Source organism: Erithacus rubecula (genome assembly GCF_903797595.1).
Source record: "Erithacus rubecula genome assembly, chromosome: 3".
Classification (NCBI taxonomy): domain Eukaryota; kingdom Metazoa; phylum Chordata; class Aves; order Passeriformes; family Muscicapidae; genus Erithacus; species Erithacus rubecula.
This window is the reverse complement of record NC_136689.1, coordinates 43,657,896-43,671,626: the sequence shown is the minus strand read 5'-3', so window position 1 is coordinate 43,671,626 and position 13,731 is coordinate 43,657,896. Positions and strand designations below refer to the sequence as shown.

At 34.4% G+C, this 13,731-nt stretch overlaps 1 protein-coding gene across 12 annotated transcripts in view; it reads right to left on the bottom strand.

The window, feature by feature from the left end:
- Positions 1–13,731, bottom strand: part of ULK4 (unc-51 like kinase 4) — a 217,325-nt gene that overhangs the window by 113,176 nt on the left and 90,418 nt on the right. For all 12 annotated transcript variants that reach the window (XM_079299920.1, XM_079299912.1, XM_079299915.1 and 9 more), the window contains 2 exons: positions 12,455–12,547; positions 2,520–2,568 (listed from right to left, as the gene is read on the bottom strand). In XM_079299920.1, the coding sequence (XP_079156046.1) occupies positions 2,520–2,568; positions 12,455–12,547 (142 nt within the window). The remainder of the gene's footprint in view (positions 1–2,519; positions 2,569–12,454; positions 12,548–13,731) is intronic.

The following is a 13,731-nucleotide window of genomic DNA, read 5'->3' as shown; positions in this document are numbered from 1 at the left end:
ATCTGCAAGCCATCATGTCCTTACTACTATGCTAGCTAGATTAAAGCTAGTACATTCAATCCCACTTGGATTGCAGTACAGCCTAGAAACAAAGACTGCTCCTGGAAATGCTTTTCAATTTTGAGGTCACAGTATTTCCTGTCAGAGTCTAACAGAATCAATGTCCTGTCAGTTGCACTGCAGGAAGTAATATGAACTATATTTAATGATATATAGAAAATACACATTGGATATTAAGCTTTGGCATAGAAATTATTAAGTACTAATAATAAACTACTACTACTACTACTACTAATAATAATAAACTAATGGACTAGATAGTAATAGCTCTACATTAAATTACTGTCAGTATAAAAGAGAGTATTGACTCTGAAGCACAATTCAATAGTTTAGGGACTGCTAAAGGTCTAGGTATTATATCACAGAGCTCAACATTACTATTTGTGCTGATCCTTGAAACCAATAAGAGTATAAACCCACACAAAGGCTAGGTTATGGAGAATAATAGGAATCAAATTATATGCAACTCCCTTCACCCATATGACTGAAAATTATTTCAGAAACCTGTAATGAAGGAGTTTGCTAATGTGCCCTGTTCAATCCATTCTGTTCAGAAGAAGAATAGCTTAATAATGAATCCTTCCAGCCTGATTTAGTCCTGGCTTCTGAGTTTTTCCAAATGCCTACTAAAACAGAGAAACAGTTTGCCACCCTTCTTTGCTGTTTCTAGTGTTGCATCTCACATCCCTTGATCCAGACAAGACCACATCTCACAGCCACTGTACTGTTAAAGCTCAAATGCTGTATATGGCAACTGAAGCAATTATAGGTGTCCTCTATGAACAAAATATGTTGAAAGGGGATTATTTTTTCCTCCCTAAAAGCTACATGATTTTTCCCCAACTCCAACCATAAGCTCAAAGACAGCCATAGGGGTTCAAGACAGCTGTGAAACCTTGAGACCACTAGTCATGCAATTTTAAGCTAAACTGCTTTACTACCTCAGAAAACACTGGACTATTTCTAGAACTCATGAAGTTGAACTGCATGTGTGGAGGTCAGGAGGAAATATATATGACTGACTACAACTTGACTGACTGCAACTTACATGGTATGACATAAACACATTTTAAATTCCATGACTGCAGATACATTATTAAAAAAAAATTAATACCTGGGAATATTTTGAGAGATCATAACAATGTTCAAATACTCATAGCTATAGACCAACATATATATTATGTGTATATATATTATATATATAGTTAAATGTCCAGATTCTAGCACCTGAAGTCATTTTAAATATTAACTAAATATTTAAGAATATTAATATGAAACATTTGACTTCCATATTTTACTGTGTTTTTCTATTACTACTTAAAATCAGTACTCATCCAAGGTCAAGACTATTTATGAACTGCAGTAAAATGTATGGTTTTATTCTCAATACTTATCACAAAAAGAGATTTGTATCTATAGGTACACAAAATATCATAAAGACTGTGTTCTGTATGCTGCTGGAAAAATCTATCATCACTAACACGGTTACTTTAATAAAAAATGGCTTATCAGGGTATGCAGTATTAAATAGATTCAAAATGATAGGCAGTAAAATAAATCACTGGAAAGGAAGAGTGAAGATTAAAATACTGAAACTTAAGAAAGAATATCAAAGTTGATTCAGAATCCCATTTACTAACCTCATCTACTCTGAATAAGACTGAATCTCAAGAATGATACAAAAGCAAGTATGCAAGCTGCCTGCACTACATAAATTATGTGTATTTACTTATAATGCATATTTAGTATTCATCAGGAGCATGCTCACAAGACAGTACACTTACCTGATACAACTTCATAAACTTAAAAATTAAAAAAAGTAACAAGAGACTGGAATTTAACAATGAGAAGGGTAATGAATAGCACAGTACCCCAGCTTCCAAACTAGCCTAAAGATCTCTCTTCTTCATTTACATACTTGTTTTGCAACATTTCAGAGAAACAAAACCAACAGCTTTAATGACCTTTATAAGTGGCAGACTCTATTTAGGGATGGGAGTTCCACATATGACTATCCCAAAATCATATCCTTGATACCTTATAATGAAAGAAATTCTATAAGCAAATAGTGGGATTTGAGACTATCATGCCAACAGTATCAAATTTGTAGTTGAAGCTCTGAAATAAAAGTCAGCTTCCTCAGCACTTTTTATATGGACTAGGCAAATAAATAGTTCTAATTAGGAAACCAGGTCATTAATTCTATTTTTCAGGGCATTTTTTAATTCAAGACAGCAAAAAGTACTTATCTTGAAACTTGCTATACAGGTGGACTAGTTGGCAAGAACCTCCTAAATGTCTGCTTACTCTAGATTAATTTTGTTAGACTGTTTCTCTTGATTTCACCAACATCTTATTATTTTATCAACATTGCTAATGAAACTTACTAGTTAGCCATTATTTGGGAGATAGGATATCTATCTATCAGAATATATATCTATATTAAAAATTATTCTTACCAAGATGACTTGGAAAAGAACTGGAAAAAGATGGATTTCTTCCATGAAGCTGTAAAAACATATATTAAGATTTATTTAAAAACAGTGGAAGTGAATTCTTATTTAACACACTAAACTCACAAGAGGAACAGAGCAATAGAATAGCTGTTGCCAAGATCCATGACCCAGAACCATAGCCTTTGACTTGCTCTCAACAAACATGAATTCCATTTCAGATATTAAACAGAAATAGGAACATTATACTGCCTTGGAAATTACTTCTAGGCCTGCTTCACTGATGCAATTCAAGAGGTTAGAACAGTAATTAATTTAGCATTTTTTAATAGCAGTAATTAATAAAATACCACAACTATAGCATTATATATACTATGAAATACAGTGCACCATTAACTGTTTGAATTAATAGACTCAGCACACATAATGAAGCTATATATATGCTGTGTTTTTTTAAAGAATGCCATGTTGAGTAATTTCTTGGGTTTAACATACTTATATATTATACTTTAGTCAGATACTTGACAATGATGAGAAGTATGGCACAAAAGAAGTCGTCTATATTTTCTTGCATTTCAAAATCAGATAAAACCCAGCATATTCATGCTTAAAGAAAGAATATTCTCAATAATCAGTAATACTTTACACTAATGAAGTATTTTCTATTCTTAGAGCACAAAACACTGTATTAGGAAAGCATGTGTGTCTCACACACTATGGTGATATATGAGTCGTGATTACATGCTTTTTACTGCATTATATTGTCTAATTGGAAGAATGATTGTCACTTTTTCTTACACACTATACAAAATGCCTATTCACCAAACACTGCAGAGAACACCCAATTGTGTGTTTCAAAATTTTTTTCTTGTGTCACCATAATGTCACTGAAGTGCTTAATTGGTAGGTTTAGCTTTGTGACACAGTGTCCTGGTTTGAAAGGACAGGTGTCTGCCAGTAAGGGCAGAAGTTTCCCTTTGGAATAGAGACTTTGGTTCCACTCCCCCCCACCAAGTATTATAATTGTTTGAATCAAGGACTCTGAGGCAGAGATAAGGGGGTGGGAATAACAGCTCTTTTACTAATATATCTAACTGTACAAGCAGAAAACAATAACAGTTAAAATTGCTAACAGAACGAAATAGATAACTCGGTGTCAGTCCCTTTAGATGCAAGCACGTTGTCTCTGTGCTTAGTCCAGAGCCCGGATTTGCCTAGGGGCAGGCGGGAACGAAGGCAGGAGGGGGTGGGGCGGCAGCGGCCACGCCGGTCTCGGTGGGAACGGGCTGGAGCAGGCGGCTCCTCGCTCACCGTGTGTGTCCAGGTGATCAGCTGTGTCCGCAGAGGCAGGAGGCTGGAACGGGGCAGATGCAGGGCAGGTGATCGCAGAGGGTCTGGCTCTCCTGTGCTCCGCCGTGTGGCTGAAGATCCGGGTGTCCTCGTCCGAGCTCGCTGGAAACCCGAGTGCCCTCCCGGAAACCTCAGAGGCCCCTGCGGGAGTCGTTCCCACCCACCCCTTTTGTCTGGACTCATCAGAGACCCTGGGTGTAGCCCGGCCAGCTCCATTAGCATGATAACGGGAAAAATTCTTTCAATTGAAACAGTAACAGAAAAACACTCAACCCCCAACACACAGCAAAGATAAGACTGCATTAAGAAGCTCATGCAATAAATGCAGAACTCAAACACAGAGAGCACATCTGGGATCTCAGTGTACATCACTGCAAAATTGTCTTGCCAGTAGTACATCAGTTGAAAGTACTAAGTTATATTACACAGTTCACAGTGAATAAATAGGCGTTATATTTGACTAAAATAAGTATCTAATTTCATGTTTGAAGCTTTACCTTGTAAAACTCTATATTGGCTTCTGTTAAAACAATAATTCTGTTTGGTAAACTATTTGTTAAAAAGAACTCATATATACCTAAAATCACATAGTTTCATGTAAGAGTTTTTATTCATGTACAATAAGGTAAAAGGAGAAGGTGTTATTTTTAGGGATACTATAAGCTAAAATACTAGACTGTGAACTGAAGCAGCTAAAAAGAATTTCACATTCTCCCCTATGAACGTAATAAAAAAAAATCAGAGGGGGCTAGAACAGACATCCAAAGGTTATAAAATAAATGCTTCATTTAGATTAATGTCATCTGTAAGAGCCCTGACTGTTCATATTTGCTGGAATCACGTCTTGTAAAGGAAATATAATAAGGAATGAAAGTCATGCTAAGAGAATATCAGTGTCTATAAATAAACCAGAATTAGTTCTAGATAATGCAAATATATGCATTATGTATGAATAATGGTTTACTTTTTCCATATTGTTTTTCTATTTCTCTGATTCTTGCCTTCACCTAAATGAAATAATGATTTTGTGATATAAAATCTATATGAGTTAAAGGTGGGAATATCTGTTGCATTGTACAGCACTGGCATGTCGACCTGGAAACAAGTAAATCCACTAAAGTATTCAAAACACAACAAAACAGTATTATTTTATGCACTCACATATAGACATTTAACAAAACTAAGTAACAGCCTTGTTCAAACAAATATGTTCATTCTTTCTTGCATACAGAAGTGCTACACTCAAGAGAGGGAAAAGAGTTTAGGTAAGGAAAAATACTCATTATTTCTAAGCTTAGAAGCTTAAGTTTAAGGACAATTTCTCCCTTTATTAAATTGAGGGAAATTTTTTTCCATATGCAATGGAAGCAAGTTCCTTTCATAGGCCAGGAGAACATGCAAGCTAATCTCTGGGCCATCTAATAACCCTTAAATAGACAGTTATGGCATCTTGGACACAACCAGGTCATAATAGAGTCCCAGATAGGACCACTTAATTATATTTGAGGTGCATTCCAGAGCCAAATCTACTAGTTAAAAGCTTAATCCATGCCTGCAAAACAGAATTTTGCTGATGTAGATATAACAACAATAATGAATGTAAAGAAAGTAATTTAAACACCACAGACTCCCAAAAGGAGCAGCTACTGTAACAGCAATCATAGTGACAAAATGAAGTTTTACCAGCACAAGCCTACTTATGCTTAGGTCCTATTGGAATTACTTATCCCAGCAAAAGCTGCTCACTTTGCTACATAAGCAGCATTTAAACTGTGAACACATTAGCAGTAAAATACAATCAAATACCAAAAATAGCTAAGCCACCCCAGTTTAGGCAGAATCTAGAAAAACACTTCTGTGGTAGAGGGTAAATGATGAAATAATTGTGCTCAAACACTGGAAGCAGTCCCAATTGTTACAGCATAACAAAGACAGCTATACTTTCTGCTGAGATAATCTAAGATAAAACTAGAGCCAACAGGTCTGTTCTTAAAGGTCACCTGCCAAACCTTATGATTGAAACAATAAAAAGCTGCAGCAAGAAAATTATACACATAATTTGGCTAAAGCATAAAGTCTCATCAAGTACTGCATTAAGACAAAGCTTAAAGCTGATTTATCCCAACTTTGTATGTATGATCTTTGTATATATGATACATACAACTTTATTACACTCTTCATTGCTGTCTCGCATAGTTTTACAAAGGAATTGTCTTAAAGCTGGTGAAAGAGGAGTTTAGCTATGGGATTTATTGAATAGAATATTCTGAATCAAAAGTATTTTGGTTCTTCACAGACTGTTACATAATTTATACTAAATTAGGCTCTACCCTGTTTGGAAAACATACAGAATCATCATGATATACATATGGAAATCATAATACATAATACATAACAATATTATTTCCATCTCATTTAAATCTATATATAAATAAAGAGATCTGGCTCAAAATAACTGGTGATCAGATTTTAAAAAACTTGCAATCAGTACAATCTGAATTTTTAATATACTAACAATTTTCAGACTGAGATTTTGCCTCCAATTTTGCTTTCCAACAATATGTGAGATCTGTTTTTCTAAGAAATCCTAGTACTTTCTTGCACAACAAAAACCTACTGCGGGACACTAAACACAAAAGGCTTTTTGCAATATGTTTGATACCTTAAAAATTTAAAAGACAGAAAATATGATGTTATCAGAGAGACACTTTAGAGAAAAGTGGTGTGGAAGGATGTGGAAATCTGGGTAATAGATTCTGGAAATCTGTTACAGACATTCCAAGCTGAACAAATGAGTAGAAATTATTATGCAGAATAGAACTGGTGGACATGCACAAAGCAAGAACCAAGAAATTAATTTTAAAAGGAAGAAATGTCAAATCCATGACAGATTTTTGAACCCTATTAAGGGCTCTTAATAAATAGGCATTACTGTTCAGATTGCAAAGGGTAGGGGAGACAGCTAAAGGAGAAAATATTTCAGAAACTTATGAAGTACTGTGCTTCTTTTTAATTGTAAGATGATGGCAAGTGATCAGATCAGACAAAGAAACGGAAAAAAAAAAAGCCAAGAAGATGATAAATCTTTATATAGATGTGCTTATGTTATAGAATAACTGTTTATGCTGAAAGTGACTTGTGAAATATCTCTTTCAGTCCACATAAATGAAATGAAGATTACTCCTCAACAGCTATCTTCTATAGAGCACCACATAATCTTATTAATCTATATAGGTTCTGAAAAAAACTTCATAGGTGTCTGAAAAAGCCTCCAGAAAGTATTCCCACACACTTGACTTCCTGCAGTCTTCTCTGTGCACCAATGTGCTGGTTTTGCATAGAAGCCAAGTGCATTCTAGTGGATGCAGTGGCACTAGACCCACCACAACCCACTATTGAATACAAGAGAATGGACTGAACAGTAGGTTTGCTGAACAGACAATTCATGGCAGAACTGAATTCACTCAAGTCTGAAGCTCCACCTGTAGCAACCAGCTGTAGCAGTCAGTAACCAGCTGATTCTTCCTCATTTGCTACTTATATTCACAAAGTCAAAAATGCACAATTGAAAGTAAAAATAGAGAAGAATCAATGGCATTTGCCCCTTTTTAATGAATTACATTACTTGAACCTTCCAACATGACTCTTTTCAAAAATTCACTTAACAGTAACATCAAATGTTTGTCTCACATTTTACAAATCAGACATTCATTAATTGATCAGCAACACGAAAGAGGAAACAAAATTACAGGTTTAAGGTTAATAGCTTATTTCTTTACTATAGGGGAGCTTTTATAAAATGTAACACTAAGGAGTTGTGTTTTACATTAAAAACGGTGATTAGTATTACTGTCTGTACATGACTAGACTATGAGTACTCCCTTGCAATAATGAACTCTGACCACTGCCTTTGATATGAATTACAATGATGTATGACTTGACAACAGTGTTATTAGCTGACACAAAACTTAACATTTCAAGAGTCTATTCCCGGGCAAGTCTTCCTGCTTATGTTTTTCAACAAAGCAGTATATATGCAAACATTACACCAAACAATAGGAACAGCAAGATCATAAAAACTCTCTGCTGTTTTATATTAGCATTACTTCTCTAAAAGGAAAATCAGGGTTTTTTTAATTTGATTTCCATAGATGTGAAATTAGCATAATCAAAATAGGGTTCTAAATCTACATAAACATTCCCTAAAGTTCTAATAAAACAGTTTAATCCTCTGGCATTCCCTCTCAATCCATCTGGATTGTGATTTTTTCACTAATGTTGTACACCTCTAGCATGTAATTCTACTGCTCAGTTTAGCTGGACTAGGCCCTAAGGCTTACCTGTTACCAGAACTACTCCATTTTATTTTATTCACATTCATTATAGAAAATAAAACAACACATAAAAACAGAGAAGTAATTCAGCAGCAAATAGACCTACTTTTTAAAGTAAGCATTCCAACCTTAAACTAGAAAATTAAAATGACTAATGAGAAGAACAAAATGTTTTTAAAGCAATTTATATGAGCCTGCATTAATCAAGGAAAGCACTAAAGCACTAGTCCCACAGTATAATGGCAAACAAACTACCGCAGGTTCAAAGAATCTATGCACAACAACAACAAATGAACTGAACCACAATTCCAGCAATTAAAAACACCACATTGAATTCCAAAGAGTTTGGTTTTGGGTTGGGTTGGTTTGTAGTGTTTCACTGTTTTTTGAAATCAACAGCAAAGAATCTAGACAATTTCAGAATATAGTGGAATCTAACTAACACTGATGTAGATCATGATAGTGTATGAAAAGATGATCAACTTATCACTAGCACCAACCCTAAAATGTGCCTTTAATGGTCATTAATAAATACAAAGGTACAAAAAGTAGCATAAATGAAGTTTGAGAATTAGACAATTCTTAGATGATTCCAAAGACACTATGACAGTTACTTTGATTAGTCAAGACAATATGCTGCAACATATGAGGTTGATCCATCTATCATCTTCACAGGTACTAGATATGTGGCATTTAGATGCAGCAGATTTTCTTGTTGCTCTTCAGCACCTTCCTGTATTGGTTTCTGCTTTTTCCCACTTTTTAGTGCAGTCTAATGTTTGTTTGAAAAATCTATTTTTAAGGAAAGGAGGTGAGAAAGGTTACTTAATTTGGTCCCCCGTCCTTCACCATACATCTAAGAAGGGTGCCTTACTATTAGTTTTTAGTTAGTTTTAGAGGTGTTTCTCCCTCAGGAAATGACCTTAATAGAATACAGGAATGTGTCCCACTTCCATGATAATTATCTGATGCAATATCTGACATTACCTCCACTTCTATCCTATTACCTTTACTGTCTCCCTTCCTTGCAACCAAAACTGTCTACTTTAGCAACTCACAAATTTCAGACTCCATAGTTTAGAAGGTTTAGCTTTCAGATATATTAATGTCACCAAATGCTATGGGTTTCTGGCCAAAGGTAGGCCAAGTAGCTGCCTAAAAGAGCAGATAGCTACATTTCTTAAGGCTCTTTGTAAGGCCAATGGGCAGCTTAAGAATCATGATCCAGTAAAAGTTTCCATGAGTAGCACAATACAGATTCTATTATCACAGCCAAAACACTTAAGAGCAGCTAACTGGTATATCATATAGGTATAGGTATTGGTATAGGTATATCATTGTTTTAAGAGAAACTAAGAAATTCACATGAACTCCTCACTACTAGGAAAAAATCTAGCAATCTGATCATTACAGACTACAGCAAAGAGCATAAGACGCTCAAAGCAGGAGCCAAAAAAAACCCCAACCTTTTATAAATTCTCGGACTTCCTATCCATGCATATAACCTATACATTAAATTAGTAAACACACAAAAGGACAAGTTACCTATGATATAGTTTTTTCTGAATGCAGACTTTGCATAGTTATATCACACTTCAGCTTGCTGCAGACATTTGCTCTCACTGTGAGTTCTCTTCCTCCAAAAACTCTTTACAGAGGTGCAATTCACCAAGAGCAATTAATGCAAAGGGAAAAAAAACTAATGCAAATTTACAATAGTCCAGAAATTAATCATTAACTGAAGCTACACCTTTCTTTAATATCAATGATTTCTTTTGAAATCAGCAGTCACAATATAGCTAAATATGAACTCTGTTATTAATTCTCACACTGGTTTAAATGTTCTCAATTTTTCTTATCACAAAACACTAAAAATTCTTGAAGACAACATGGCAATAGGTACTTAGGAGAGCCATAATAGACTATTACTGAAAGGTTTAAAGCCAGACTGTTTGCTTTGAGCCAAATACAAAACAGGCAACTGATGGATAAATTCGGTTCAAAGCTCATTCTTCCAGTATCTGCTATTTTCTTAGTAAAAAAACCCTAAGTGAGGTTGTATCAGACAGCAATTGTTACGTGATGTAAAAGCAGGTACAAAAGGGTGCCTGATTCAATTATACTCTAACCCATTCAGGTCCAAAAAGACAAGGAAACACTCATCCTTTCCTGAAACCTCCTGTAGATGCTCATATGATCAGATGTCCAAATAATTTAAAAGTGTCCACAGAAACACATTTTTTACAGCTTTTTACAGCTACCATCTTTTTTAAAGCTACCATCATACAATAGAGAGAATTTACGTTGGTGAGAGATCTAATTCTGCAACACACTAATGAGATATCACTAGAGCTTTTTGCTGCTAAATTGAAAAGCAATGGAGTGGAAGAAGTCACACAACAGAGAATGTTAAAAATTACCTCAACAGTGAAGCAATGGCAAAGAGTACAAAGTATTTTTTGTATTCTTATAAAATGCTAATTAAAGGAATTCAAAACATGTATTGCAACTACAATATTTTATCATAAGCTTAAAAAACATAAAAACCCCACAAACTGTATTTGAATATCTGTGTCTATGCCATGTATAACAAACAACTGGTAACAGAAAACAGAAATGTCCAAAAATAGCAGGAAGATGAAATGTCTTTCCTCTGATATAATAATTTAACTAATTTACAGTATCAGCTATGAAAAAAGGGAAACAAAAAATGGAGCATATCTATCTCCTTTCAAGTGCTAAAATAAGAAGTACTCAAATGCAGATGCCTCTATAAGGGAGCACAGAGGTAAAACCTGAGGTGATAGTAAAATAGTAAGAGAGATACAAAAAAATTGGTAGAATTATAAAAGAGAGAAAGAAAGCAAAAATCTGTTAGGTGAACACCTCTGAGAACAAGCTATCATACAGAACGAAATAACAGCACACTAACCCTTGTCCTCCTCCCAATTCACTCTTTACTTCAAAATAATATTATTAATAACTATTTACAAAAGACATTGCAACAGCAAGGTAAATACTAATTTAAGATTTTGTCATTTTACAATCTTTTTGCTACTACCAATTTTATTAATTTAAAATTAAATCCCACAGGATTTGTGTCCAGTGTTATTTACTCCCCATCACAATTTTTCCATCTGTCTAATAAAAGGAGCAAAACAGCATATGCCTTGAGTAATTTTGAACTTTATGAATACTGATTAATTACTCATAGAACCAAAACAGAACCAACTGTGATATATTGTTCACTATAGCATGTACCTGGTTTCTATTTTGTTCACCAGCAATTTCTATGATTATGAATATATTATTCACCTCTCTCGTGCTTTTGAAGCATTTAGTACTTCCTGCAAAATTTATTGGGAAGCCAAAGATTAAGGAAAAAGACAGATCAATTGCCTAAACCGTGCTCCTTTAGCTACTTAGTATATTAAAGCACCCTTGCCAGCAGCATCATAAAAGATTAAAAGATGTTTCATCTTTTGTAATAAAAAGTAGGAAAACATTAAATTTCCTTATTGTTTTTTCTCCTTGTCCTCATTTCAATCAATCAGAGCAAAACAGTACAATGCTCAGCAACCTCTGAGAAATAACACTATCAGACAACACAAAAAGACAATGTTAAGAATAAGCACATTTTTTTGTGCATATCCAGGAAGGTAGAGAGATCCTTCCTTATCACGATCAACTCACACGGTTTAAGTTGTATGACACAGTTGTTTGCTTTTTTTTCTGTCAATCACAGCCTAAATTTTGGAACAAGAAGGAAGAGATATTAAGATAATGAGTCTACCTATACCAAAAACTAAAATCCCTATTTAGGAATTTTAAGGGTAGATATATTTACAGGAGAACTGACCACCTTTCAAGTGAATCGACTGCTGTAAATATTTAACAAACAAACCACCTTTGTCCGAGCCACAAGTATGTTTAGCTGAACAAGAATTTTGGTAATGTTTTAGGTTTGGTTTGGAGGTTTTTACATTTTTTAAAGATAATTTAAATGTTAAAATTTTTCCAATTTTGTCTCTAGCGTTTTCATTGGCTAATCCACATTAAAATAACCAGGATCAGATAAAATTGACACAAAAAGATGTAAGATGTGTTTGATAACAAACAGTCTCCAATGATTTTCACAAATCAGAGTGCTAGTCAAAGTAGTATCATAGTGAGATCTGTTATTGCTAATTCCTAATAGGAAAGAAGAAATTGAAACAGAAGGAACCCAGAGCAACAGAGAATGTGTAGTTGTATCACCTCATGAAAGCAGGGCTGCGCTCAGTCAGGGCCACCAGCAGTTTCAGAGCATACATTGGTACTGGGTCTGGAGCCAGCAGAATGTGCTCATACCTGAAAGGCAAGGTGGGAAAGGGGCATAAACAGTGGGAAAAGAGAAGTCAAGAGATACACATCAAAAATTGATATTAAAAATTCCTAATTTCCCATTTCCAAACTTTATAACTACAATGGAAATACAAGGCTCTTTCAATTTGTACAAAGCAACAAACAAGACACATTTAGAAACAGTATTTTAGAACCATCATCAGATTAGATTTAAATGTAGCATTAATAAGAGAATACATTTTTAGAGAGAGATAATTATAAAATATGAAATAATACACATGCTTCTGTGTATGTGTATTATATAGGCACATATATAGATGCAATATATTTATAAAACATTCACCTTGTCTACATGAGCAAGACTTATCTATCCTATATTATTTTATACATAAAAAATCTATTATTAAAGAGACAAGTAGTAGATGAGCCTCAAAATCAGGTAAAAGACTTACTGAGTGCTTTGGAAGATGATAAACCAAATTACACACAATTAAGCTCTATATTTTGTATACATAGTAATTTTTCTCAAAATTGAAAAAAACTCACATTGAGTTTTATATTTTATCTCAAATTTCAAAAAATATTGCTTTCACTACAGACCAGAGGAATATAAAAGTACTCCAACACAATGTTTCTTGAGAGCTGTGGCAGAAAACAAACCAAGAAGAATCTCTTTGAAACATTTCCAAGTTTCACCTGATGGAAAACTTGGTAAGGGAAAACAGGATGCTGAAAAACAAAATGGCTGTAGCTGTTGCTACTAACATTTTAGTGATGCCCACCCAATACACAGGGTTAATTTTACTGTATTTAACCAAAAATATATGTGGATAGCAGTAGGATACAGTGATGGAAGTGAGAAAGATTTAAGCATGGAAAATCACAGACTCAGCTATGTCAAAACACAGTCTTTGGTTATAACTAGTCCTACTCTAAATACATGGAAGCAATAAAACAGGAAGCATAAATCTCTTCATTTGCAAAAAAGCAAAAAACAAACAAACACACAAAAACCTATGAATAATTAATCAAGAACAAATGAAAGGATGAATTGCAGGAAACCACAGTAGGCTATCATGTTATAAGCAACAAAATGGTTCCACAAAAAAAACACCTGTAGTATTCTGGTAGAGGGAACCACGCAATTCACTGAAAATTTTACTTTGTATGTTGAGATCCCTAGAGCTGTC